The 26,640-nt window shown below is 42.5% G+C and overlaps 1 protein-coding gene across 6 annotated transcripts in view; it reads left to right on the forward strand.

Moving 5' to 3' along the window:
- Window positions 1-13,531: 13,531 nt before the first annotated feature.
- The window catches only part of slc38a4 (solute carrier family 38 member 4), a 26,157-nt gene continuing 13,048 nt past the window's right edge, over window positions 13,532-26,640 (forward strand). The window contains exons 1-9 of one of the 6 annotated variants that reach the window (XM_012824477.3): window positions 13,532-13,651; window positions 22,331-22,570; window positions 22,739-22,832; window positions 23,294-23,409; window positions 24,819-24,892; window positions 25,008-25,100; window positions 25,222-25,303; window positions 26,196-26,278; window positions 26,440-26,498. In XM_012824477.3, the coding sequence (XP_012679931.1) occupies window positions 22,458-22,570; window positions 22,739-22,832; window positions 23,294-23,409; window positions 24,819-24,892; window positions 25,008-25,100; window positions 25,222-25,303; window positions 26,196-26,278; window positions 26,440-26,498 (714 nt within the window). In that variant the 5' untranslated portion in view covers window positions 13,532-13,651; window positions 22,331-22,457. Of the gene's footprint in view, window positions 13,652-16,417; window positions 16,465-19,231; window positions 19,332-19,849; window positions 20,309-22,218; window positions 22,242-22,330; window positions 22,571-22,738; window positions 22,833-23,293; window positions 23,410-24,818; window positions 24,893-25,007; window positions 25,101-25,221; window positions 25,304-26,195; window positions 26,279-26,439; window positions 26,499-26,640 lie in introns of those variants that run through there. The other 5 variants (XM_031583404.2, XM_012824479.3, XM_012824478.3 and 2 more) reach the window with 5 other exon arrangements.

The raw sequence follows: 26,640 nt of genomic DNA on the forward strand, positions 1-26,640 counted from the left end.
AAGTATGGTAGAGATAAGAACATCAGCAAGGTTGTGAGAAAAGTCAACCTAGTGGAAAGATGCCGTTCTGGAATGTTCTAGAGACATAATCTGTAAACAACTGACCCACACCTAATGAGAAATTGTAACTAGAAGGCCATTGGTGTTTCACAATCCAAACACATACTCGGCCTGCAACTTAGAGCCTTACATACCCATGACTGATGCTTGTCACGGTTGGAGTGCTCCATGAGTGAGGGATAAAGTAGCAAGTCACACATGCCATCCTGAACACAAGAAACGTGGCAGGAACATTCACAGCGTCCCAGCCAGAGAACAAAGTCAACTGTGACTTCAGACATGAAATGACTTCCTCTGAACGTTCACAGTCCCGGTGCTTATGTACATTTTGACGACAGAATGTGTAGTTGAAAAAGATAAGTGACCTTTCACCAACATAAAGTCAAAAATTATATGGTAAACAGAGATCCTTGAGCATCATCAATGCTAACATTGTTTTTTTGTATCTGCCAGTGAGGTAATGCTACTGATGCCTATTACTATATTCTAGCTGTGTTCAAACAATGCTAGTGTTAACCTCCCTCTACAGATAAAAACAACTCATTCATTATGAAATCCAATAATATGGCAGCAGTCTTTCCAAGGTCATATAGCACATCACAGCGCAATTTCTCACTACCATTGTTGTCAAAATAAAAAATGCTATACGACCAGCAGGATTAACTATTAAGAGTTAGTTGTCTGGCAGTTTTTCAAGTCATTCTTAGAGGCAGACTTCAGTTCATATTCTATCTTCAGTTCAGTTTAGCTGTTTTTATCCTTTCTCTCTCCCCGTGGATTTCCATATTGTAGATAGACATTATTTCTAATAGGCATCCCACAGCCCCCTCTTCAGATTTAGATTTTATTGAATACCAATGCAAAAGGTCATCTCCATCCATTCCTTGACATTGTTTAATGTATATGTTCAAAACAAATGTTAATTGAACTTTTGATCCATTTGAACCTTTGGTAACACTTTAGCCCTGTGTCATTAGACTAACTGTGTCATCTACTGTACCTGTCATGGCAAAGTGTCAAACACTGTCATAAGGAGTTATAACAGTCAGTCATGTAACAGTGGCATGTCACCATAATCATAATCTTCTGCCGCAGGATTGAAGTAAAGTATTGCCAAATCGTTTTGTATGCAAATACCAAGCATGTAGAAAACGCAGCAACTGACACTAAAATCTCTCACCTGTGTTTCTTATAAGTGTGTGGTATTGTGGAATCTTGCGGTACAGGTTTAGCTTTGGCGTAAATGTCAGTGTACTGCATAAGATAGCTCATACTTTCCCGAGCCATAGTTTGTGGGTTGGTGGCTTTCAAAGTACCAGTATGTAATTGTCTCATAATTGTCTGAAGTCTTATTTAAACTGTAGGAGGAGAATGTGAGGATTAAAGGGTTTATTTAAGGAACTTTAGAACAATGCACTGTGCCATCACAATTGAAGGTCACCTTTGAAACTGAATGTACGTGTGCATACTTCAAGTCTGAATTAACTGGCACCTGTATTCAGAGATTCCTTGTGGGGGACAGAGGAGGCAGGGGTTGATCTGATCTCTGTGGCTCTTTTCCATCTGTGTCAACAGGCCCTGTGTGCTGGTGGAGCTGAGAATGATATTGCTCTTAGTGTTTCAGATGTGCAGGAAAACACAATTATGTGTGTGAGTCTCCCAGAAAAACAGCCTTGCAGACATACAGATGTTTTCAGGGGGGGTTGTGGATGCCCTTCCGGACTTGTGTTTATTTATTTATAGTAAAAAAAAAATAGGATGTTTTCTCAGCTGCCATTCCCTCCAATATTTGTTGTAATCATAGACTAATATACGAAAAACGGCAGAGTAACATGCAGAATCATATGGATTCAGGTCGTCTTTGCTTGAGCTTGACCACATTAATACATTACTAATGTATGTTACATTTACCTTAGTCAAACATTCATTATTTTGTCATTTCATGAGTTGGACGACGTTTTACTCATACTTCTATGGACTGTTTTGGCCTAGTTCTTCAAGTGTACCTGTCTTGTTGAAAGACACAGCCGTGTAACTCGGTTAGAAGAGCAGTTGCGTAATGAAAGACACTTCAGGCATCTGTGCTGTTAAAACAGGTACACGCAGTGCCTACAGTACAGGTGAAACTACTCCACCTTTTTTCCCAACAGATTGCCTTTGGATATTCGATAAATCTAACATTGGCTTGCCCTATTAATTTGTCATGCATCATGCTAAGGGCAGTACACTTAAGGTAGCAATTACAATGGCATAGTTATTCTCCCTAGCTCTTCTGAGTTGTTATGTGTAAGATGGCTATGGCACACAATATACAATAGAGGCATATAGTTAGATTTACCTTCTTTGTCTTTCTTTGTGATTCACTCTCTTGGAACTGTGGCTATGTGTAGAGAATGCCTTGGCCTCCACTCCCACCTACAAAATGACAAAATGTTCTAATGCAAAAACCAACACTGGGGAGGATGGAAGCATGACAGGCAAAAACTCGCTCCAGATGGAGTGCTGCCAGAAATATGTTACACTGCTGATAAAGAGTATGTCAGACTGGCAAGAGAGCGAAAAGGCCTTGTGTTGAATCACTACAATGGCAGTGCAAACTGCAATCCTACTAGGTTAGCTCCTGGCAGGAATATTCCCAGAAGACAATGTAAACACTGAATTAAGGGGAAAATGTGGCTTTGGATTCTGTGATAAATGATATTTAAGGGAGACTGCGGGGGGCACAAGGGCTTGTGAACCCCATCGTGCCGACGGTCACCCCTGGCTATCCCCCTAGGTCGCCTTCGTGCCCCCTGATGAGAGGGACTATTTCTGCTATTCGGGTCACCCTATCTGGCAGGCCAAAGCAAACATCCAGGCGAGTGTTTCTCCCGATATAGCTGGGCACACTGTCGTCACATACTGTCACTCGATGTCACGATGACTGGGTGGGCAGATCATGTGCACAAACTGGTATCATTTTTACATTTGCGGGTCAAATCATTCTCAACATTTACATTTCAGGTCGCACCCAAATTGTGAGAAGCCATTCAATGTTTAACTTTGTTTTCTTTTTTTGCAAATAGCAAAGGTTCTCTCTCTCTCTCTCTCTCTCTCTCGCTCTCTCCTTCTCTTTCTTCGACAATGGAACTGACAGATGGTTGGTAAACACAATGATAAGGCAAAATGTATCGCTAAGGGTTGACAGAAGAGGTTGTGTAATGCCCCTCACCTACAGACCAGGCCTGTTTGCATGACGTGGCTTTAGCTCAAGTCCTGAAGGCAGTCTTGGTTAAAAAAAAGAATATATCCTCTATTCCCCTTATAGACATTGCTTAACACAAAAAGGTCTTTTGCTTAACCCCAAATGATTACTTAGCCTCCAAACTGTCTCACACAAAGAGTTTAGCATTAAATTCTACCTGCGACTATACAATGAAAATTAGCATTCAGTAGTCAGAGACATATTAATACAACTGACATTCACAGTCAGTAGCAATCAGTGTGTTTACATGATGGTATAATTCGAATCTTTGCTTAGTCGGACTATGCTTTCTTTCGAGGGTAGGTGCTATTATCCCAATATACATGGCAGTGAATAAATCGAATCATTGGCCGAAAGCATGTCATATCCGATACGATAGGTGGCGCTGTTTTCATTACAACTAGTGGTGATACAGCCATTTCCGCTTGACCTCTTCACCACTACCAACAACAACAGTTGATTGAGCATGAATCGCGTCTGTTCATCGGTCCAGAAATGCGTGTTGCCTCTTGGGTTGTCCATCGCGTTGTTTGTTTGTTTCTGCTGGGCCAACGTGTTTATAAGTTACATTATTCAAAGGTGAAAGATAAAAGGCGAGAGAAACGCATGCACATTCACACACACACGCGCGCAAATAATGGGTTACAGCCAAAACGCATTGCCCTTCTGCCAGTTGCATCAAATTGTTTTAGTACTTCTTCGCTGTTGATTTCCAAATCTGTGTGAATATTCATGAGAGCAAGTCCAGTCAGTCTTTTGTCAGTCATCGTACTTCGTAAGATATGTCTTAAGACGCCCCATTGTACTGAATGACCGCTCAGCAGACGCTGTGGAAACGGGCAAATGTGCCGAACTTTCCAGGGCTTGATAAAGCTCACTGCATTTGGGCTGTAGCTCATTTAGCTGTTTCCAGCTCTATATCTGCATCGTCAACGCTGGGCATTAGTTGTCCGTACTCCGATTTTATAGTTTCCCCATTGTAATAAATATGCATTCATGATATTTTTCTATGACCGAGTTTGACAGGTATTGGTCAGGTAATAGCCGAGTGACAGCTGATTTGCTTTCTGATTTGACAGTACTTATTCGTGGGTTTTTTCAGCGCCAGATAACCGAACAGAACTTAACTCAGGCTTGCCTCACGGGTACAATACCAAATTTCATCATATTTGATAGAATGAAGGACAAATTAGTTGTGAATACTATGACCGAGTTTGACAGGTATTGGTCAGGTAATAGCCGAGTGACAGCTGATTTCACAAGCATTAACTTTAAACCAGAATATTTTAACGTGCCGGCATAGTCGCCCCGTAATGCCGTGCAGCGGGCGCATACTGTTATACTCTATGTGATGCACTAGCTCAACGACGTTCCCTATATGTTCCTTACCGTTCTAATTACATGTCGTTGTTCTGTGTTGGGACAGAGCTTATACAGGTGGGTGACGGTAGCACAGTCTGTTCGTGGTAACTTGCACCAGGGCATAAAGCCCATGCCATTGTGACAGTGTGTTGTGTTTTAGTGTTTAATAAAAAGCCATAACAAATATACCACGCTTCCGTGATTTGTTACAATATAATGGTCTTGCTTCTATAATGTATAAACACGTAGGTTACAGGGTGGGTGTGGCAGAGAGAGAGAGGGAGAGCGATGATGCACACGGATATATCAGATTTAGCGACCGGAGCAAAGTTATGTTGCTGTAAGGTTGAACTCTTTGCAATCAATAAATACAGTACTTAATAGGCTAATTGATACAATATCTCCTCGTTTGAGTGTGGTTGTTTGAGTGCAATGGGAGTGTATGATCGTTATTGTCTATAAAGCAGTGTTTCTCAAACTTTTTCAGACCAAGGACCACTTAGCCAATAAAAAAAAATTCGCGGACCATTTAACTAAATATCCCCGGAACAACATGCCTCCTACCCAAGACCTGGCGCCAGACAATTGTTAGCACACACATGATTTTCGCGGGTGGGCTCTCCTTTTGTACGTACCAGTAGGCTAGTTATAGATATGACAATGCGCAAGGCAAAGCATCTGGAACCCTGCTCCATGCGTGACTTGGTTATGTTACAAACTATAGTTCGCTCACAGCCTCATACTCCCATCACACACTCAGACAGACATCACAAAACACAACGATGTGCATACTGACCGCAGTATTTCACTACCAACAGTAGGCTAGCCCACTGGCATTAATACAGCCATCCTAGTAGTCAACTTTTCATAATTAAGAGCTGTCATTATCCAACGTCACACAACACAGAATATAGCCTAGTTATCATCTTGCTGTCTCAGCGGGAGAAAAACACAGTGTTTTGAATGCAACTCCGCGGCGAGATAATTCCCAATGAGGCTGAACCACTTTCTCCTTGTCTATGTTAGAGGCTTTCTCATTTAATTTTCTTTTCATATTTCCTGTCTTAAGCCACCAATCCATGACCTTGTTAATAGATTAGGCAACTCTTTATTAGATTAGGCTACTACTGGCTGTGTTCTCTTCGTTCTGAGTTGTATGTTAGAAATGTCGCAATAATTTACTTGTGGCCGTCGCGGACCACACTTCATCATATTTGATAGAATGAAGAACAAATTAGTTGTGAATACTATCACCGAGTTTGAAAGGTATTTGGTCAGGTAACAGCCCTTTGACAGCTGATTTGCTTTCTGATTTGACAGTACTGCTGTGTGTTTTAAGCAAATAAAATGTGGACTGTTTACAAGCGGGCACCTGCTATCGTTGATTATACAGTAAATACGTTGTGAAATGAAACAAAAACACATCACAGTTAAAGATGTATTAGTATTGATTGATTCACATCGATATGAATGGATGACATGACTAACAAGTGGTGGGAAATTAATATGAAAGTATTTGTTCGGTGAATTAGCGCGTTTTGTCCAAACAGTCGCAGTCAACGTTTTTGTCAACACTGGCACCACATAAGTATCGTAATTTGAATGTCCTTATACGTTTTTAAGGAGGGGTTGTAAAGGTACTCATATCTTCGGACCTCTTCTGTTATGTTTGTTCATAGTCAACAAGAATAAGCTTGTGAGACAGTCTGCAGGATATTCATGAATAAACGTGTCATTAGTATGAACAGTTGAGACAATGTATCGTCTCTTTCGTCTTCCGGGTCACGACCTGGCAGGGAGGGAGGGAGGAGGGCGGCGGGATCTCAAGCATGCGCAAAGACGCAAAGTCCAGTTCCTTATCCAATTCACCGTTACATGCCGCAATAGTCGAACTATCAACTGGATTGGATCGAGTTATCCAGGGGTGTTAGTCCGACTATGTGCGGTCCGACTACGATCCGACTAAGGTGCTTACATGAAACGGATAATGCGATTTCAGTCCGACTAAGGCAGTTATTCGAATCCATGTAACCACGGTCATTGAGAAACATCCCCTTATAGCTGCGAGAGCTGTGAGAAACATGCTATTCACAGCACTGAATGTGACTCTGCCACTAGTGTCAATATCTACTATTACCACACAACAGAGTGCAGGTATACATACGGTAACATACACCCTTAAAGGTTTTTTTAATGGTTTTTATTTTTTATAATTTCCTCTTCTTTGTAGCTCCTGCACCTTTGAGAGATGCAAACAGAGACAATGGCTGTATTTACAATCATAACGCGCTAACTCGACACGTGCAGTTTTCCTGAAGCACTGTTACTATTTAAAGTGCTGCACACCAAAATAAGGCCACTTTTTAATGTGCACGTGATTATTGCCACAACAAGCTTATGGAAATGGAATGTCTGCCACTTCCTCTCTGATGTCACCTGATTTTGTTACGTGGCCTCCTCGGTTATTCAAATAAGACCCACATTTCTTAATTACAAACAAGATTATACACTAAAAGTGGACCACTGTAATCAATGTCAGCTGCTAGGCAGTGAGTTTACTCATGTGAGGAGATTACAGAGGACTTTGAGCCTAAATTGGAGCATGAAATCTTCATCTGACTGCACGGTGGATGTTTACACTACATAGTCTTTGATTTATCAGCTTTTAAAATGACTACTTTCAGAATTCACCTTCAGATTATTGACCAACAGTGTATTTTCTGTTCAGTTATAATGTTAATGTGTTATCTAAATCAACCGTAAACCTAAATAAGTAAGCCATTTCATTTTTCTATTAAAAAGCACAGTATCTTGATAGCAGACAACATACTGTATATTCTGACCACCTATGTTCGTTTTATGTCTCAGTTGTCTTTCTCTCCTTTCACATTACAAAAATTCAGCTTTTAAAAACAAGGAAAAAAAGTAATAAAATGGGGGATATATTACTTAAAATAAGCAAAATTATCTGCCAACAGACCAAGATTAAAAAAAAAGAACCTTAAAACTACTGTGGCCAGACTAAAAACAAGTACATTTATCTTGATTCTGACTTTGACAAAGCAGCTTTGTACTTGCCAGTGTTGATCAAACTAGTTTCAATCATTAACTTGTTCAGAACCAGTAATAAATTCTCAGTAACAAGTATTAATACCTTATTAAGATAATTAAGGACTGAAACGTTGAAAGCAAGTGTAATGCGCTAACATAAAAAATGTCTGGTTGGAAGAAATATCTTGTCTTGCCTTGTTTAGCATATATTGCCTTTCTAAGATTAAAATTTTTGCAGTGAAGAATAAGAACACACACACACACACACACACACACACGTACACACACACACACACACACACACACACACACACACACACACTGTGTACAGTAGAGCAGGGAGGCCCCTGTAAAGCTAAGAGAGAGTGACAAATCCCTGTGACTGTCAGCTATGTTGAGTGATAGTGGGGCCTTATTTGCTTGGCCAGACTGTCTCAAACATGTTCTCTGAAAAATGGGCAACATGTTAAGAGGCTATTCATCAACTTACATAACAGACGCTGTGTTGAATTTGCAGACATTTTTTCTATTGCATTGCACTCTGTAATGTCACACGTTACAACATGTTAAACTATGTCTGCCCGACACAGCAATGGCGATGGCTATACTCTTCTCTGCTTTTAATGTTTATTTTCTTTTTGGGTCAAATTAAAGGAGAATTGAGAAATGAGAATTTGTCTTGTACACAGGGGCGTAATTATAGGGGGTGCAGCAGGTGCGGCTGCACCTAGGCCGTGGCTGACTGCCCGTAGCCGTGGGTTTTTCGTGCCCAAGATAAATATCTGCGCAGGGGGAGGGGCGTGGCGGCGCCGGTTAGTGACATACCCTGACAATTTCACAGTTTTAAGTGAATATCTGCGCAGGGGGAGGGGGCGTGGCGGCGGTTACAAACATGGGGTACGGGACTGTAAAATGTTTGGGAACGACTGCCTTACGCCACTGACTAGGGCCCGTCATAATAGCCTGCACCTGGGCCCGTCGTAACTACGTTACGCCACTGCTTGTACAACATGTACAACATGTACAAATGACACTTGAAATGGATATTCTTAACGTGCAACTGAGTGGGCACATCTGCAAGAACGAGTAATGAATGGGCACATCTGCAAGAAGAATTACCTTGAATCCACATTCACTGCAAGGACAACTAATGTCTACATTTACATTTTGGAGTTTTTAGGCAAGCTGGCAGCATTTTCCAGTAGCTACCAAGGGGGGGGGGGATCTCACTGAGACTCTTCTGGACTCTGTAACCAACACCTAAGTTTCAACACAGTCCAGCCGTATGCATCCAAATAAACAGTTAAGCATGCCTGCCAATTAAATTCTACACACATTTTACATTGAAGGCAGCAAGTCCCAACAGTGGCTGTCTGGCAGAATGTTCACGAGATTGGGAGACATGAGAGACAAGCTGGAAACACTTGAGGAGTGTGAAACACCTTGGTTGATGACTTTTCAAGACTCTTGCCCATTGTGTGATGCATATCAACTGGCATCACAATGTAAGCTGTCTGTAATGCCAACTTTTACACATGGAAAATGGAAGTACACATTAAAGGCAGTGTTGGGGGGTTACATCACATGAAAGCTCCATCAATGGATCTATGAAAAAAAAAAACTGTTTTCACAGGTCACAAATCAGTTAGGTCTTCCTAGTTTACCTTTGCAGCCAACTCCTTATTTGATAAATCACCAAAGAGGATTAATTGGGCAGCACACACTACGCAAAGACCAATGACAGGGAGCAGAAAAAGTCAGCAACATTCTTGATTTTAAAGACAAAGGGAAACTGGATGAACAGATACTGGGACTGGCAATGGTCGGCAGATTTGAAGACATTCCAAGAATCCACGGTGAGATGAATTCATGGTGTGTCCGATTCAACCAGCACTGCCTACACCACTTTAGAAATGCATTTTGTTCCCTAAACAAAATCATGTGTAAATTATTGCGTAAAAGGCTAAAAGCCAGCCGTCTCTCGATCCCACTCAGGTGGAAAACTATCAACCGGTCTCACTTCTCACGCTCCTTTCAAAAACCATTGAGAGGGCAGCTTCCAAACAGGTCACAGAGTTCCTATCAAGGAACAATCTCCTCGATCCAAACCAGTCTGGATTCAAAAGCGGTCACTCCACCGAAACGGCCCTGTTGTCTGTGACAGAGGCCTTGAAAACAGCTAGAGCAGCAGCTCAATCCTCAGCTCTCGTCCTGCTTGACTTATCAGCTGCGTTTGATCAACCACCGCATCCTTCTGTCCATACTGTCAAGTATGGGCATTTCTGGCAAGGCGCACTCCTGGTTTGAATCATACCTCACTGGGCGCTCGTTCAATGTGTCATGGCAAGGTCAGCTGTCTGTACCTCACCACAGGGGTGCCCCAAGGCTCGGTGATGGGACCACTTCTCTTTGCCATTTACACCACTTCGCTGGGCCCTATCATCCGCTCGCATGGTTTTTCCTATCATTGCTATGCCGATGATACTCAACTGTTTCTGTCTTTCCCTCCTGAGGACACCACTGTCTCTGCGCGGATCTCGGACTGTCTTGCTGATATATCCACATGGATGAAAAATCACCACCTTCAGCTGAACCTGGCCAAAACGGAACTGATGGTCTTTCCAGCCAAACAGGCCATCCACCACAACATCAGCATCAATATTGACTCCTTATATCTTGTTCCATCCAAAACAGCAAGAAACCTCGGGGTCATTATTGATGACCAACTGACTTTCACGGACCACATTGCCTCTGTCTCTAGGTCCTGCCGCTTTGTGCTATTCAACATCCGCAAAATCAGGCTGTACCTAACCCAGTATGCCACCCAGCTGCTGGTGCAAACCTTGGTGAGTTCCCGCCTTGATTACTGCAACGCCCTCCTAACGGGCCTGCCGGCTTGCGTGGTGAAACCACTACAAATGACCCAGAACGCGGCGGCGCGTCTGGTGTTCAACCAACCGAAAAGGGCACACGTCACCCCGCTACTCATTGACCTCCACTGGCTGCCTGTAGCTGCTCGCATTAAGTTCAAGTCACTTATGAAGCGATGGTTCTGCTCCCACCTACCTAAATGCTCTTGTAAGGGCAAATGTTACACCCAGGATGCTGCGCTCTTCTAGTGAGCGTCGTTTGTCACTGCCGTCTGTGCAAGTACGGCAGTCCAGACTATTCTCATTTGTAGTTCTACGTTGGTGGAATGAACTACCTAGCACTACCAGAGCAGGGGCGTCCCTCTCTACCTTTAAGAAGCTTTTGAAGACCCAACTCTTCAGAGAGCACTTCCCGTCCTAACTGGCACTTCGACTAGTGCGTAACTTGCAATTACAGCAGTTACATTTCTGCAATTCTTTTTCTTTTTTATTTCATTTTGTTATATTTCTTATGTAAAGTAGTATTTATTGTTACACCAGGTTCTATTGCTCGTAGCTTGACTATTCTCTCCCTTGTACGTCGCTTTGGACAAAAGCGTCTGCTAAATGACTAAATGTAAATGTAAAATGTAAATGTAAAAGACTTGTCATCTTTCTAGGACTACGAATCCCATTATGGTAATAGATGGTGGGTAGTAATTCAGGATTGGAAAGCCATGAATGGTAGAATAGTTGTCCAGGACCACTCTGAAATGGTAATGTTTTGAGGACATCTAAGTATTTGACCAGCTAACAGTTAACAAAATTGTGTTAATTCATAAAGAACAACCAAAGAAATTACATTCTATCCATTCCATCTCTGTGCTAAAAAACATGATAGTATATATGGTCATACCCAAAAACACATAAAAGATTAATTTCTGGCTATGTTTATTTGGGTGAAAACAAAAACAAAATGATCATAGGGTATGTGAGAAATAAGTGAAAAGGCCACAATTTTATCCGATAACCCAGGGGGAAGTTAACTCCTCAATGAAATGGTTTAAATAGTGATCCTGTACTACACAATCTGCCTGCAAGAATGAGCTGGAGCATACAAGTGTTAACTAAATGGGCATTGTGGTTGTTATGTGACGTACTCCCTGTGTTCATAGTGTAGAATGTTTATGTCTGTAAATACAGTTTTAATGTTCTAATTTTGAGAGTTGGCTAACACGCTACCATAACTTAATGAGTACATTTTGTTTTTTACAAATTCGAGTTTTACTGAAATACTGCTTGTGTTTTCAGTCTATATACATTGTTTTCCAATTGTTTGAATGTGAAGTGTGTGTAATCTAATAAAATGGTAATGCTATTACTGACTAGTCCAACAGAAAAAAGGCCAGCTTGGCATCTGACTTGCATCCTTTTGTCTATTTTAGCTCTCGCCAACAAGTAAAAGCCATTCAGAGACTGACTATTGTTCAGTTACTCTCTCTTTTTCTCTTCCTCACTCCTTCCGACAAGGTCTTCCTCTGTTTCTTTGTCGCTTTTGCCATTATGTCCATACAGAGAATACTGTGCTAGCTTCTTCTTATGACTAGTAGAAGGGTCTAGTTTGTATTGTGTGAGGTGGTGCCATAAAGCATTATGTAGTTCTCGCGATAGGTGTCACACCCTGTACACCAAAGTTACAGTGCAATACCAGGCGTACCAGCCATGCTGTGGCAGTGGCACAGATGCCATTCTCCTTATTTCAAGTCAGTGTACCACCAAAATGATTGTAAAGGTGTTATTTTAAGGTAAAGTTGTTACATAATGCTGCTTAAAAAACGTCAGGTAGGCCCAAAATACATCTGACTCCGTGAGATCACTACAATACATTTTAATTGAATATATACAGGGGGGCAAAGGAGTGTATTGTTACCAAACCATGATATTTTCAGAGAGAAAATTATCAGTTTTTCTAGTTAGTTAAATTAACGTGTCAGGGATGAAATTGGCATCCTCCATATTCTTAGAACCGAAACTGACGGGGTTGAACAGAAAAGGATGGTAGTAGGCCTACATGGAATGTTTTGCTATTGTGTACATGGATGAGAGCTCTGAACGAGCTATATGAAGCATATAACCTCTGAGATTACCAAAGAACACATACGATTTGTGCTAAGTGGAGCCATTCAGCTTTAAATGTCTATGCAAGCTCAAAAGCTCTTTGCACATGCTCCTCAAAGCATGTGTAGAAGAGCCTCATATCCATACGAAATGGTCCATCATAGGTGACTGACGACCCTACAAATTGAATTTCACCCACAAAATAGGGGTAGTTTTCAAAAGTGCTGTTTTCAAATTAGCATATATCGCTACCTGCCACAACGGAAAGAAGTTATACAATTAAAAAATGTGTCCTTGGGACCTTCTCCACCTCTATCCATGGGAGCAAAACGTATTTTAACATTCAACCAAGTTCTTATCACCAGACCCCAACTACTGTCATCAGATCTACTGAGTTAAAGACACCTAAACGGCTCTCAAACCAGAGCAAACAAAACACTCCTTTGCAAACAAATGGCCTCACAACCGCTTAATGAGAACTAAACAAACACCATTGCGTCAGATATGAAGTCAGATCTGCTGACTTAATACATTAAAAAATAGTAAAATTAGTCATTTTTGAGCCATGTACCATAAGGAAACCTCAGGGGAAATTAGGGTAAGCGATCCCACAAATCAAACGTGACGTATGCCAATTTATAGGTTACTGTGTTAGCCTTTACTAAAGCCACAACTACATTTAGACAGCCTTTGCTTAATTTATATTTCAATTGCATTATTGATAAAGCCTATACTACAGTCTACCCCCAGCTCACAGAGTTGACAGGCCCACGAAGACCCCACACTCGACTCCCCTCTTCTGTGTGAAATATGATGCTTGAGGAAGGTTGCCATCACATGGTGGAAATTTCCAGTCTCTTCCTCGTTAAATGGGCAGGTCCGTGCGCTTGCTCAATAACATACGTCCGCTAAGTTTGCGATTACCAACGCTTCTGGATCCTCAGTCAACAGATAGTCTTCATTCAAGGTGGGTTGCTATGTTAAATTACATATTGCAGTGCAACAGTTGCTATTTCATATTGTGCTTCTTTCTTCAGGACATTCGTATTGGTAAGGTTTGCCAGCATGCTTTATTGTGACTTCTTAATCAGTATAATGATGCCTGGTCAGACTATAGAACATGCATGTTGTTGGATGATCATATACTAGAGTAACGTTAGTAGGTTTATTGTGCAGGCATTATGTTTACGATGGATATGGTTTGTTACATTGTAAAGGCACTTGTATATATACTTGTATATACTTGTATACCACTCAGCCTACTGTGTAAGCATCTTTAAATGTACAAAGTACTGAGGTTCCGTCTTCTCTGAACTGACCATGGGGTGTAGCCATAGAGGCTGAAAAGCTTTGGCGGTAAGAATTTAAAAGGGATTATAACGTGCACAAGACTTGCAATGGATGTACTAAATCTGTGTATATTTGGAACAATTCGTGAAACATAGCATCTGCATACGCATAGAATTGACGTAATTGTTCTAAGTTAAACAAGTGAAAATTGGTTATATGTATTCCCTGCCGTGCTACTGTAGCGCATGGCAGAAATAACTCCAGTGTTGCCCCCTCCCCCATTTCGTTCCCACTAGGAAATTGGTAGCCTATATGTTTACATTTGCAGATTGAAATGACTCAAGAAAAACACTAAACTGATGTGAAAGATGATAATGAAACCTGTGTTATCAGTGCCATGTAGGTGTGGCTCAGTTACAGGGGCATTCCTTTAATTTTTTTCATGTCTGTGGTGATTACATAATACAATCAACATCAATAAAGACGACAATTAGTAAACAGAAACCGAAAAACTACAGATGCGGTCTCCAGGAAACAGCATTCACTCATTGGTGTTCTAATTAGAAACTGGTTCCGTAGAACATAGTGATAAATCAGTTCTAACCTTTTACCTAGCTGATTTTGCTCACTGGGCTATATATTAAGCTACGTAGTCGGAAGAGGGAAAGAACTCCATAAAGAAGACAATAGGCTTGGTCAGAATTTGACCTATTTTGAAGATGGAAGTTGGAAGTTTTTCAACATAGAGCTGGCTTGGGTGAGCCCGACACTGTTAATAACTTATTATGAAAGAATGCCCTCTTAAATCTTTTTTAAATCTTGTATCCTACCGGAGAGTTACTAAATGTAATTATGTTTTTGATTTAGTTGACACTTGGTTCACATAGGGTAGCCTATACAAATGCGTTCAGCGTTGTGAATTTTTCAACCACAACAATAATTGTGCTGTGACCAGACCAGCCAGACTACAATAGTATTCTCTTTGGCTACGCGCCCGCCTACACGTGCTGTTAGGATGTAACATTATGCTAGTTGGCCTCTTGATACCCCTGATACCTATAATAATGTGCTTTACCCGATTTGTACAATTATGTGGCTCGTGGATAAACATTTCAGTCGTGGTTCACACGGAACTGGCGCTGTTGTTGTAGAGAGAGTAGCACGATTGCGACAATGTTGTTGTGGCATGGTCTTGTGTTGCGTTTTTTGAAGGGTCTTTGTAGACGTATAGAGTTTGTTGTCCTGTTGGTTATCTGAACACGTGGTAGACAACTTTGTAATAGTCTGCTTCAAAAGCAAGTGGTCTAACACAACACGTGATTCTGTACCAAAACCCAATAAATCATCAGAACAGATGGCGAAAGCATTTTCTATTCTATACTAAGGCCAACTTGTTTGTGTATTGTATCTGTGTTTTTCAGATGTGAGTTTTTAAAGATAACCATTGATGAGATAATGTGTGTTCACACCAAGGTTGCATCAGATTTTGCAATGCTCCTCCCTCCAGAGGCAGTAAGGTATGGCAGAATGAGCACCCTGCATTGTTTTGGGTAGCAACTGAAGTAAACGAATTCATCTCAGTTGAATTTGAGTCCTGCCTACACACTGAATCTAGTAATGGAAAAATATTTAAATTTAGCGAACTGGAAATATTATCTGAACACACTGAACCATCCTACAACACTTAGCAAATACCTCCCCATTACACACACACAGACATACACAGACATACACACCTCCAATCTCCTCATGGCAAGGAAAAGGACTCACAATACCACTGAAACAAGTATGCCCAGTTTTCAGAATAGTCCTGTGAAGTGTGACTGTTAACATAACATTCACTCACATATTCAATTGCCATTTTTCATTCTAGTGAACTTTTGTCAAGGATTAAAAAAAAGGAAGTTGTGCAATATGGTTTTGAAAGCAAACTGTGACAACAACAAACTTAACCTCGGGGCCCAAAATAGAGTGAGTCTCTCTCTCTCTCTCTCTCTCTCCTTCTCTCTCTCTCAAACATCAAAAAAGTTAATTCATTTTCTACCTCTGAGCCAACGAAAAGAGAAGCTTGAGTTGACGCGACATCTCCATTGAGAGGTGACGTTTGATCACTCAGGTTTCCATAGAGATTCAAATGTGTGAGCCGCATGCCTCTGGGACAGTGTCCTCTCTGCCCTCCGCCAGTTTGCTGGTATTTATAGGTCTGAGGAACAGAGCTGCCCGAAGACCGCCAGGGGCTGTGAGCACATCCATTTAATCTGCCATAAGAGACTCCATGATCTGGCATCTCTGGCGTGACACTGGGAACGTGGGTCCCACTGCTTGGCATAGTGTGCACAGAGTATGAGAGGCACCAGCCAAGGTTTACTCCTCTTAAATCGATATGTCTGCATGGCCTGCAGTAGGGAGTGGTGTTGATTCAAGGTCTGTTACACTTTAACCTGACTGCTGTAGTACTGCAGAGTAAGGCATCATCTCTGGCGTTGTGAGGTAGGATCATATCAAATTCTGTGTTAAGTGTTTGTATGCTGTCTTTCCTGCAATATATAGCTGTTTGGATACATGTATGTTACATGTCATTACAGTAAGAGTACACAGTATTTTACCCATGCAGCACTGTTTGAGTATCAAAGTTCCTATCTGGTCTAGATTGGCAAGAGTCATTTACACATCATTTTCTAAACAGGGACAAAGTTAGAGCACAGTTTCTCTGTTACAGTTCCACAGATCATCTTAGATCTACCTTCCATATGCAGTCTGTCATTTGAAATGATCACTGCTTTTCAGGAAATATAAAAATGTAAATTTATGGCACTTGGATTGTGAAGTCATTGTAGTGCCTTTTGACATAATGCACAATCTTTTGTGCATACTTAAATATCTTATGTAATATAGTGGGTTTAATGTTGTATACATTTGCCAACAAATGCAAAGGTGTAATTTATTTGGTGCCAGTTGACCCCAGTGAAATTTAGAATGGTTCAGCATGTCCCTGCCAATGTTATGTCATTTGTCCTGCCAGCCCGATATAGCTTATTTGCAGAGTGGCTCGGAATTACTCCAAAGCTTGATGTTCAGGACAAGTTAGGGGAGTTCAACCTGTATCATGGGATGCCTCTGTCATGCAGTTCAGACTTTTACAATTTCCACACTTAAAATGTTTTTCTACCAAGTAGTTAAACCACACTTAAAAGTTCTTCATGCTTAAAGACTTCAGGGACTAGAGTTGTCTTTGCACAGCAGTGTGTTGCAACAGGAACACATCTAAACGACTCTTCAGGCCCATACCTCTATGACAATCTTTTTTTTTATCTGACAAATAGTTGTCTGGCTGCTGTTCGAAGGTTCAGAGGAGAGGAAGACTCGCCAAAAAAACGCGTGTCCACTTCGCAGGGGAATATTTTCATGGGGTGTTCACCATACTGCCAGCTCACATGCTTCAACCTGTGAGAAATCTCGCGTCCCGCCAAGCTCACCTACGTGTTAGATGAGGCCAGGCCATCAAAATATTGCAGTTGAATGTTTTGCGCATACGTGAAAGGGACTCTTATGTCAGGACAGCTCCCTCCTGCTGTATAAAAGCGAGGGAAAGAGTACACAACAGTTAGATTATCACAATCCTGTTATAAACGTAAATTACTAGTTCGGGCTGATTCTTTTTTCAAAGCTTCTCATTTTCGGTTAACTTTTGTATTTTGTATTTGATTTTGTGACTGCTAAAGTGCTTGCATTCACCTCTTCCTGGAATGAACTGCCTCTTTGTTTTATAGTCCATTTTTCATTATTTACATTTTATGTCGTTGTTAGAGATAATAGAAATAAAGCTAGTGTCCAACTTTCTATGGATGACAGAACTTTCCCGCAGCTCAGGTCCTCAATTTCTCTCGTGGTGTCAACCTGTGTGAACCCCAAGTGCAAACGGGATAAATCGCCCCAGGCCTGACCTGTTTTCTGCACACACAACGAGCACACAGATATGGCTGATCTGGAAAGAACTCGGCCGGTTGTGTGGAATGTGGCACAGCAGTGAGGAAGAACCGGAAAGGCATCAGAAGATCACAGAACCGTATAATGTGCCTGTGTGTATGCCTATGGAGACCAATGTTTGAATTTCCCTGCGGACACAACCAATCTTATGTTCCAAGGGGTTAGAGGAACACCAGGGGTCCTCCAAGTGGTTTAGTGATGTTTTGCCAGAACCTTGTCCTTTAACTTGAGGTTGGTTGTTTTTCTAATGTGGGAGTTTGTTGTCTAATGTTGTTGAACTAGTATATGTTTGTTTTGCACTTGAAAATCATGACCAGATCATAGAAACCATCAATTAGGATTAGTGCTCTGCTGCAGTGTCTCTCCCATGTTGTCAAATATGTAGTGACAGAAGACTTTAATATCGCTCACTTGATACCAGATAATCCTGCAAGGCATGTCTGTTGGCATTTGAAAAGCCGTTGAGGTCGATAAAATGTGATACGGTTAACAGGCCACTAATAAGTGGAGACAGTTTCAAAATGCGTCGCAGAATTATTCATGAATACTTCACTTTTGGTTGGATAGAGGAGCTAGAGTGACATTGTGGTGCTTACGTCATTTGAGAACGCCCCCGTAAACATCAGATCTGTCCTTGATTGAGTGTAAATAAACTCTGAGCCTGGAGATAAGACAGGTGACCATATCCGCTGCATCCCTTTGGGGAGCTGTAATGTTTGAAGCCCTGTTTGTATTCTTTGGTAGTGTTTGCATTGATCCGCGTGCGTCACTGGGGCAATCCAGGATCGTGTTCTGGCAAACAGAAGAGCCAGTTAAGTCCTGTCTCGACTAGTCTGTAATATTGGCATTTAAAATGTAAGGTATCATAAATTTTGAGGTGCCAAGATAGACCCTGTGTTAGTCTTATACTTAGTCAGGCTATCAGAGATTGCCCCAAGATTCTCCCATTACATCTCTCCTGCCTGCCAGGCCTCGTCCTCATGGGCTCCTCTGCCCCAGCATTTCACCAGTGACATCAACATGGGTCTGTTTAGTGTGTGACGTGTGTGACGTGTGTCTGCTGCACAGTATCCAGCCCAGTATTGAGCTGTGTCTTTGAAGAGCTGGTGATGCTTGAGGTGTGTGTACGGGTGTGCTGACCTGGAGTCAGTTACAGCAGAGGGCTACGTGTTGCTCCCACCAGGCCCACATGTACAATAGCTTGTGATTGGCTCACATGGTGTGAACTTTATGAACTGAAAAAGTATGACTGACATATAAGGAATGCCCCGCTGCCTTGTGAGGACTTTTTGCGATGAGTTAGGGCTACCTGGATATCACTGGAATACACTGCTGTCTTCTAATTCATATCTCTCTACTGAGCCTCTAAGGTAATATTCTGATATATATGTGTCTTTTTCCTCAGTGCATTCCCAGAATATGTAATATATAAGATTAAACTAATCCAGCAATTGTGGATAATCATAATGATAAATAAGTAATGATACTTAATTATGATCTGTAAAAAGTCTATCCATTGTAGTAGTAGTTGCAGTGGATATAGTTATAGTGCGGTTTTTTTGGCCCAGTTCAGATGTTTAAAAGCGCTCCATGCCTTGAAGCAAGAAATAAGGCAAGAAGTGTTGAAATGTTGCATCATCTTTGCAGTGGTACATTATTTGGCCACGCAAGAGCACAGAAGGTATTGATGTTGTGACTGTGAAATTGGATAAACATTACAGGAATTCCAAGTTAATGTACAAAGTATTTAAAATGGGCATATTTTTGATTGGTAACAAAGTGTACTGCTTCTTTGAAGAGGGTGCATCACAAGGATGGTGACCTTGCTTTGAGTAGTTACACGCACACACACACACACACACACACACACACACATTTCTCAGTAGCTGATTGGAGCCCAGTGTCCCTGCCTCCCTGTGGGACCACTGGCTGCTGTCGGGAGCTTGGGTGCTTGTGGTGCGTTTACTGAATGAGGGGCCAATTGGAGTTTCCTTCTGTCTGGCTCCGTGAGCGAGCATGTTGGATGGGTGGCTTGATGCAATATGCCCTGTTATCTTTCCCATTTTTTTTTTTTTTACTTGCGTAGTCTGTGTGCTTGGTGTCATGACGCAGGAGTTTGGAGTGGGGGTGAGGGAGTGGGGGGGTTGGTTGGGATGAGGAAGAGACATGGGAAGGGAGGTGGCGGGGGGGGCACCAGAGCGAGAACGGCCACTGATTGGTTGAGCAAAGCCCTCCCTCTGGCCTTTTAAGCGTCCCTCTCACCTGTGGGGCCAAAAAGTCTCTGTCCGTCCGCCTGACAGTAAGGTCCGCACCGACAGCTCCACATCCTCAGTTACCCTCAGAGTGAGTGAGTAGATGCACGCCTTGCCACTGTTTATGACCTGGACGCTTGACTGTATTGGGTGGTCTGTGGTGGTGGTGATGTGAAGAGAGTTTAAGGGGGGGGGGGCTTGTCTGGGAGAGGTGACGCTCTCAAAGTTTGTCTGAAGGTTCACTGAGGTGTCTGTGGTTGGAATATTTAGTGGTGGGACGGAGAGTGAGACAACGGCTAAGGGAGAGAGGTAGAGAAGTAAGAGAAAGCGAGAGAGAGAGAGAGAAAGTGTGGTGGCTTTACATTTCCAGGCTGTGGAATGCTGGTGTGAACACTAATGCAAGCACTGCCTCCTCTTTGAAGCGCAAATGTCTTGCACGTCGTAAAGCAGAGCCCTCGGCTCACCCAGCTGCTTCGCATTCTTCTGGCAGCTCTGTGCTGATCATCCGCTCACCCGTCTCTATCACTGAAACTGATCGTCAGACTGACTTTACTGATTGCTCTCAAAAGTAGTGTTGAATGTAATGGAATTCACACAAATTTAGTCTGTGTATTGTGTAAGTTTGTGGCTCATCTCTGGTGGCTTGCGTGTGCATTTAGTCTTTTCCTTGAATGTCTGAATGTTATTTGAATGTGTTTCGGATGCAGTTGTGTTTGTCTGTTGAAGTTCATAGTATTGGCTGTAAGTGGAAGCATTAGGTAACTTGACTTGTTGTGGGACACCGGAAATGTGTAAGGTTTGAAGGATTTACGTGGCCGAAACTAATAAGCAAAACACACTGGGAAAATATTGAGGAAAATATAATGAATGTCTGTGGAAAAGAAATTTCTCGTAAACAGAGGAGTAAATGGCACTCTGTTGTGAGCCAGTTATCCAAACACCAAATCCAGCAGGCAAACTAAATGTCAATGGATGAGAATGACTCATATTTAGGCGTGCATTTTTAAGAGCAGGTTGTGCAGGTTTGCTTCTGTGTGAATGCAGAAGACGTGCCGTGAAGAGATAAGAAGGGCTTGTGCTTATTGCAGCTATTTGTTAGAGTAGGTTGTTATCATCATGATATTGCGGACTTCACATTTAATGGGACAGATTAATGAACCCTGGTTCCAAGAATCACCATGCCAAGTATGAGAAATTGTTCTGATTTGCTGGGCTCATGGTGTTCAGACCACAAAATGGGTTGGCTCTATTTGCCCTTTCTCATCAAAGAGGGCTTTGTCCATAGTAGAAGTGAACTGTTGGCTAATTGGGTGAATTGATTTGGCAGATTCATCTTATTGCTTGGTGGCTCATCTGACTCTTACATAACACAGTCGTCCTGAGCATCAAATATGTACAAGGACCTGCATCCTCTGTTTTGTTTTGTATTTGTCGGTTCACAATTGACTGATTTCTGTTTTTACATAATGTATTTTATGCTGATACTGACTTAATTGGTACAATGTTAACCCTAGATGATACATCTTCAAGTTTTTCCGTTTGGTTTATTTTCTTCATCTGTTGATTCTGACATGACAGAATCACTGTAACCTCTATTTCCTTTATGGTGTACACTGCGCTTTGCTTAACTTTATTCTGGTGTCGCTGGGGCATGTAGAGAGATACCAAGCGAGTCAGTCTGAGAAACCATTTTCCTACAGCTCCACAGTGCTTTGAACTTGAGATGTAACATTGTTCTGTTCTGTTCCATGAAAAAGATTGGCCTTATTACAACGCCTCTTGACATGCAAGTTCAAGGTTATGAAGTAGAAATGGTGATTTAGTTGCCCTAAAGTGACCAATAACTGTGGCATTTAAAGAGTCATCCAGTCATACAAAGGATCACATGAGTCTCTCAAGGAGAGTTGTTGCAGTTTTGTATCATTTGTGTTTTATCACATTGCCCTCAAATGCGCACTAAATCAGGTCCGTTTTTTTCCACTGTTGTACCTGCATGTGGAGGTATCCATGACGCTGGTATCCATGACGGTGTGTGTGTAACACCCTTGTGACACTGTACAACCCCAAGGTTTCTGAGAGCTCACCGTCTCATAACATTCACTGTGTTTTGTTTACAGAACGCGGGCGGCCAACTTGATCGGGAGAGAGCGCACAGAGGAACGATACGCTTTTGGTCCACTCTTTTTGCTCTTGTTGTTCGTGTTGTCGTAAGCCCTTGCCCTGGCGTTTCATCAGCTACAAGACATGGATCGGATGGAACTCAAGAAGGTCAGCACGGAGGCTGACGACGACAGCACAGACAGCCTGGACGACCGCTTCACTGAACCCATTGATTCGGAAAAGGCCACCATCAACAGGTTCGTCCAAGCGTGCCACTAAAGCTTCTAAGCGTAATCTTCCATGCCTATTTCCAGCTGGTTTAGCTTTCCATGGAGGATATTTTTAATATGTTGCGAGTAAAAACATGGAATTGTGCTTGGTTTCCTTTGGACTGTACTCTAATATGGCTGCATTTGCATTTTTAGTCAGTTTCTGGACGATGAAGACGGAGAGAGTCGGAAGTTCCTTGGGAATGGAATCATGAAGAAGAAAAAGTACGAGGAGTACCATGAAGAATATGTAAGTGAACCAGGGGCCAAAAGTAAATCAAATCAAACTTTATTTATACGGCACTTTTCATACCAGGAGGTTACACAATGCACCTCACAGAAGGAAAATGGGGGGGGGGGGGAGCAGATATAAACACATAGACTAGCTAAAGCAGAGGCTCACATACAGCACATGAGCATTACTCGGCACTTAAGCCACTGCTTCTGTGCATATATGGGTGAATATGACGATATGACGGGTGAAACCAGTCTTACTAGTGTCAGTAGTCACTCTGCTAGTGTACTCTTTGTTAGTACAGTACACAACATTAAAGCAACTTACTGGTACTAGTGTCTCTGTAAATATGGGATGAAATAATCATATAAATAATACTTTTTTTAACACCAAGTGTATGTCTGTGTTCATGTAGTGTATGTAAGTCTTATTATTTTACTCTCTCTCTCTCTCTCTCTCTCTCTCACTTTGAACAGCACCCAGGGCATGCATCCTTTGGGATGTCTGTGTTCAACCTCAGTAACGCTATCATGGGCAGTGGCATCCTGGGACTCTCCTATGCCATGGCTAACACAGGAATCGTTCTGTTCTCGTAAGTGTCCTTTCAGTCCCACCTCCAAACTCACTACTCACATAAAACCACTTTGTGGGAACTCCTGAAGTGTCTTTGTGAGGTCTCCACTGACCATCCTGCACAGCATATTACTGTAGGCATCAGAGGGTGGCGTGATGCAGAGAGGATGTACTCAGGTACCACTGGGGCTAAATTTACCCCGCTCCCCAGTTGGCCTCTTCCTTAAAACCCCTGACCACGGGGGGTATGCGTGTCTGGTCGCCGGGCACACGTAACTCTCTCTCCCTCTACCTCTCTACATCTCTCTCTCTCTCTCTATCTCTCCCTCTCTGGGAAAACGAGTCAGTGCGTGTGCCTCAGAGTCCCCTCCTCCCATCCACACACACATACACCCGCACACACACACGCGCGCGCGTGCGCACACACACCCACACCATCCTCCCCTCTAACCCTATCAGATTGAGGTGAGCAGCTGTTGCATGTCCAGCTGGGCTCCTGTTCAGCCCCACGGGGACCCTTTCCATGTGACCCCCGCATTCTTTCCACAGCCTCGCATTCAGAAGCGACAAGTCATTCATAGGCAAAAAAACGCTGTTAGCTCACCTGCACAACTGGTCAGACCACTGCCCCCCCCAACCAGACACCCTGGCCAAAACACTCCCACCCCCAATCCTCTTATTCAACCCCCTACACCAGTCTCTGAACCGTAGAGGAAGTCCCCTCCTCACTTTTCACTTCCACCCTCTTCCATCAGCTGGCTGGCCCAGGCTATTCCAGGCAGACCTGTCACTCGGTGTCATGTGTCCTGAGCGTGGCACTGGCAGGAAGCGGGACTGTGATTCAGAGATTTTTATATGCTTCCTCGTGTTCTCACTGGGAAGTCTTAGCAGCATCCTATTATGCATCACAGCCTTGTGGGAATGAACTTGCTTTTAAACAGTCACTCACAAAATGGTGGCCATGGGTTTCCCGACCTGCAGGCGATATAGAGGGAACCAGTGGTTGATTTATAGCCCTGCCCAGTGCCACTTACAGGAAATGCATGTATAAATACACTGCGTCTATACGTTAAAGATGGGGCACGCTGTGTCACAGGGTTCCTGTCTGCCTAGCTACTAAACAGACCTATTTAAGAGGATGGTGGTAAAAATAATGCATCTCGCAGCTCACACGCAACAGTGTCTGAATTCCGACACTCTGGTCCATATGGGGAAAAAGCTCGGTCAAGATTAGACCTGTGGTCTGACGACCCGTTTTACGTAACGCTATAGCATTAAACATGTGCAAAGGTGCTAATGTTTATTTTTACAGTGGGAGGTTACTGTTTGACATTTCAATTTTTGTGGATTTGGTTTGATTGTGTTGAGTTGAGCACTGAGTGACCTTTAGAAGCACTGGAGTTGATCGTGCCTTTGTTTGCTTTTCAGGATTCTGCTCCTAGGTGTGGCAGCCCTGTCTTTGTACTCTGTTCATCTACTGCTTGTCACTGCCAAAGAAGGAGGTAACGTGTTTACTTTTCTCAGCGTCCATAATACAAAAAAAATATCTGCTTTTCACTAAATTGTTTATTTATTTATTTATTTATTTGTTTGTTTGTTTATTTGTTTGCCTCACAGGTTCCTTGATCTATGAAAAGCTTGGAGAGCGGGCCTTTGGCATGCCAGGGAAGATTGCCGCCTTTGGAGCAATCACACTTCAGAATATCGGAGGTACGGTTAAATAGTCTAATCATCAGTGTGTGTGTGTGTGTGTGTGTGTGGTAAATCACATACAACTCCGTGTGTGTGTGTTGTTTACATTCCGTTCTATTCTCTCTTGTGACGTCTGCAGCTATGTCCAGCTACCTCTTCATTGTGAAGTACGAGCTGCCCGAGGTGATCAAAGCGTTCATGCGCCTGGAGGAGAATTCTGGGTATGTGCACATTCCCACCGTTTCAGCCATGTTTAGACTAAAGCCATTTGATCCTTTTTGGCAGCAGTCTCCTGACTGGAACCCAAACATGTCAACTCATGTTACACATGTGCTGGGATGGAAACTTAGCCGACTGAATATGGTTTTGGCATTGGCCAATCCCAGTCTCCAATCCCTTCATCGTTTAGGGTTAGCAATTATGCATCAGAACTCTGTTGGTAGTATAGTCCCAGGAGTCATTCTTGGAGCGGAGCCTAACGTTGAGGAATGTGAGCATGTATTGTAACTACAGATTACTCTGAGTCAACAGTCATTACCAACCAGACAAGCCCACTAATCTGTAAAACACACCAAAACAAAGTCCTGATATCAGTCATGAAGGGCCAGCATGGCACTTTGGCATTTCACATAGTCGGGTTTTATGCAGTTAGGCGTCGTAAACATCTATCTGATAGTCTGAGGGATTCTCACCTGAATGGTTCACAAGGTCACGTCAGTCAATGAGTTTAAGTCTAACGGTCTTCACGTGAATGTTTATGAATTTAATCTTTCACTAACAGTCATAGTCACAGTGGAGCTTCTCAAACTCATTCTTGACCAGATAATTGCTCTCTCCAGCAAAACCTGAAGGACTTGCATACCTCTTATTCCCCCAAGCTATTCACACCTGTGCTGTTGAAAGTACCGCAACCACTTAATGTGTTTTATTGACTTTTGTGCTGTGGGCGCACTTGTAAAATAGCCCTCACTGGACTTGATGCTCCTGTTGTTTGTTATTTTTCTTCAGTTTGTACCCTGAGCTAAACTGACTTATGGCTTAACCTGTCTGAGTAAGCCTGTTTGGAAGTGTGATTTATGCCTTTTCTCTGTCTGTCTTTTCTTTCCCTTTTAGTGAATGGTACCTCAATGGCAATTACCTTGTTGTGTTTGTGTCCATGGGTATCATTTTACCCCTTTCCCTGCTCAAAAACCTTGGTAAGTCCTGCTTGGAAAAAAAAGATGTTCATCTCTCTGTGTGCAAGCCCGGTCCTTGAGCTTGGCTGTCTGTTTGAATACGTGAGGAAGCAACGTGTAATTGCAATACTGCAAATGTCAAAGGAAATGTACTAAATGTCATCGTAACGCTTAATTTCCAGGCTATCTGGGCTACACCAGCGGATTCTCCCTCGGCTGCATGGTGTTTTTCCTGAGCGTGGTAAGGCTTCATTAGAGTCAATTCACTAATGTCAACAAACACCGTGTCTCCTTCATGTCAGCTAGTGTGTCAAGAGTTCATGGCAATGTTCCTCATCACCACCTTGCCTAGCACAGAGGAGTAGAATAGGCCACCGGCTCTT

Source organism: Clupea harengus, chromosome 16 (genome assembly GCF_900700415.2).
Source record: "Clupea harengus chromosome 16, Ch_v2.0.2, whole genome shotgun sequence".
In the NCBI taxonomy this organism is placed as follows: Eukaryota; Metazoa; Chordata; class Actinopteri; order Clupeiformes; family Clupeidae; genus Clupea; species Clupea harengus.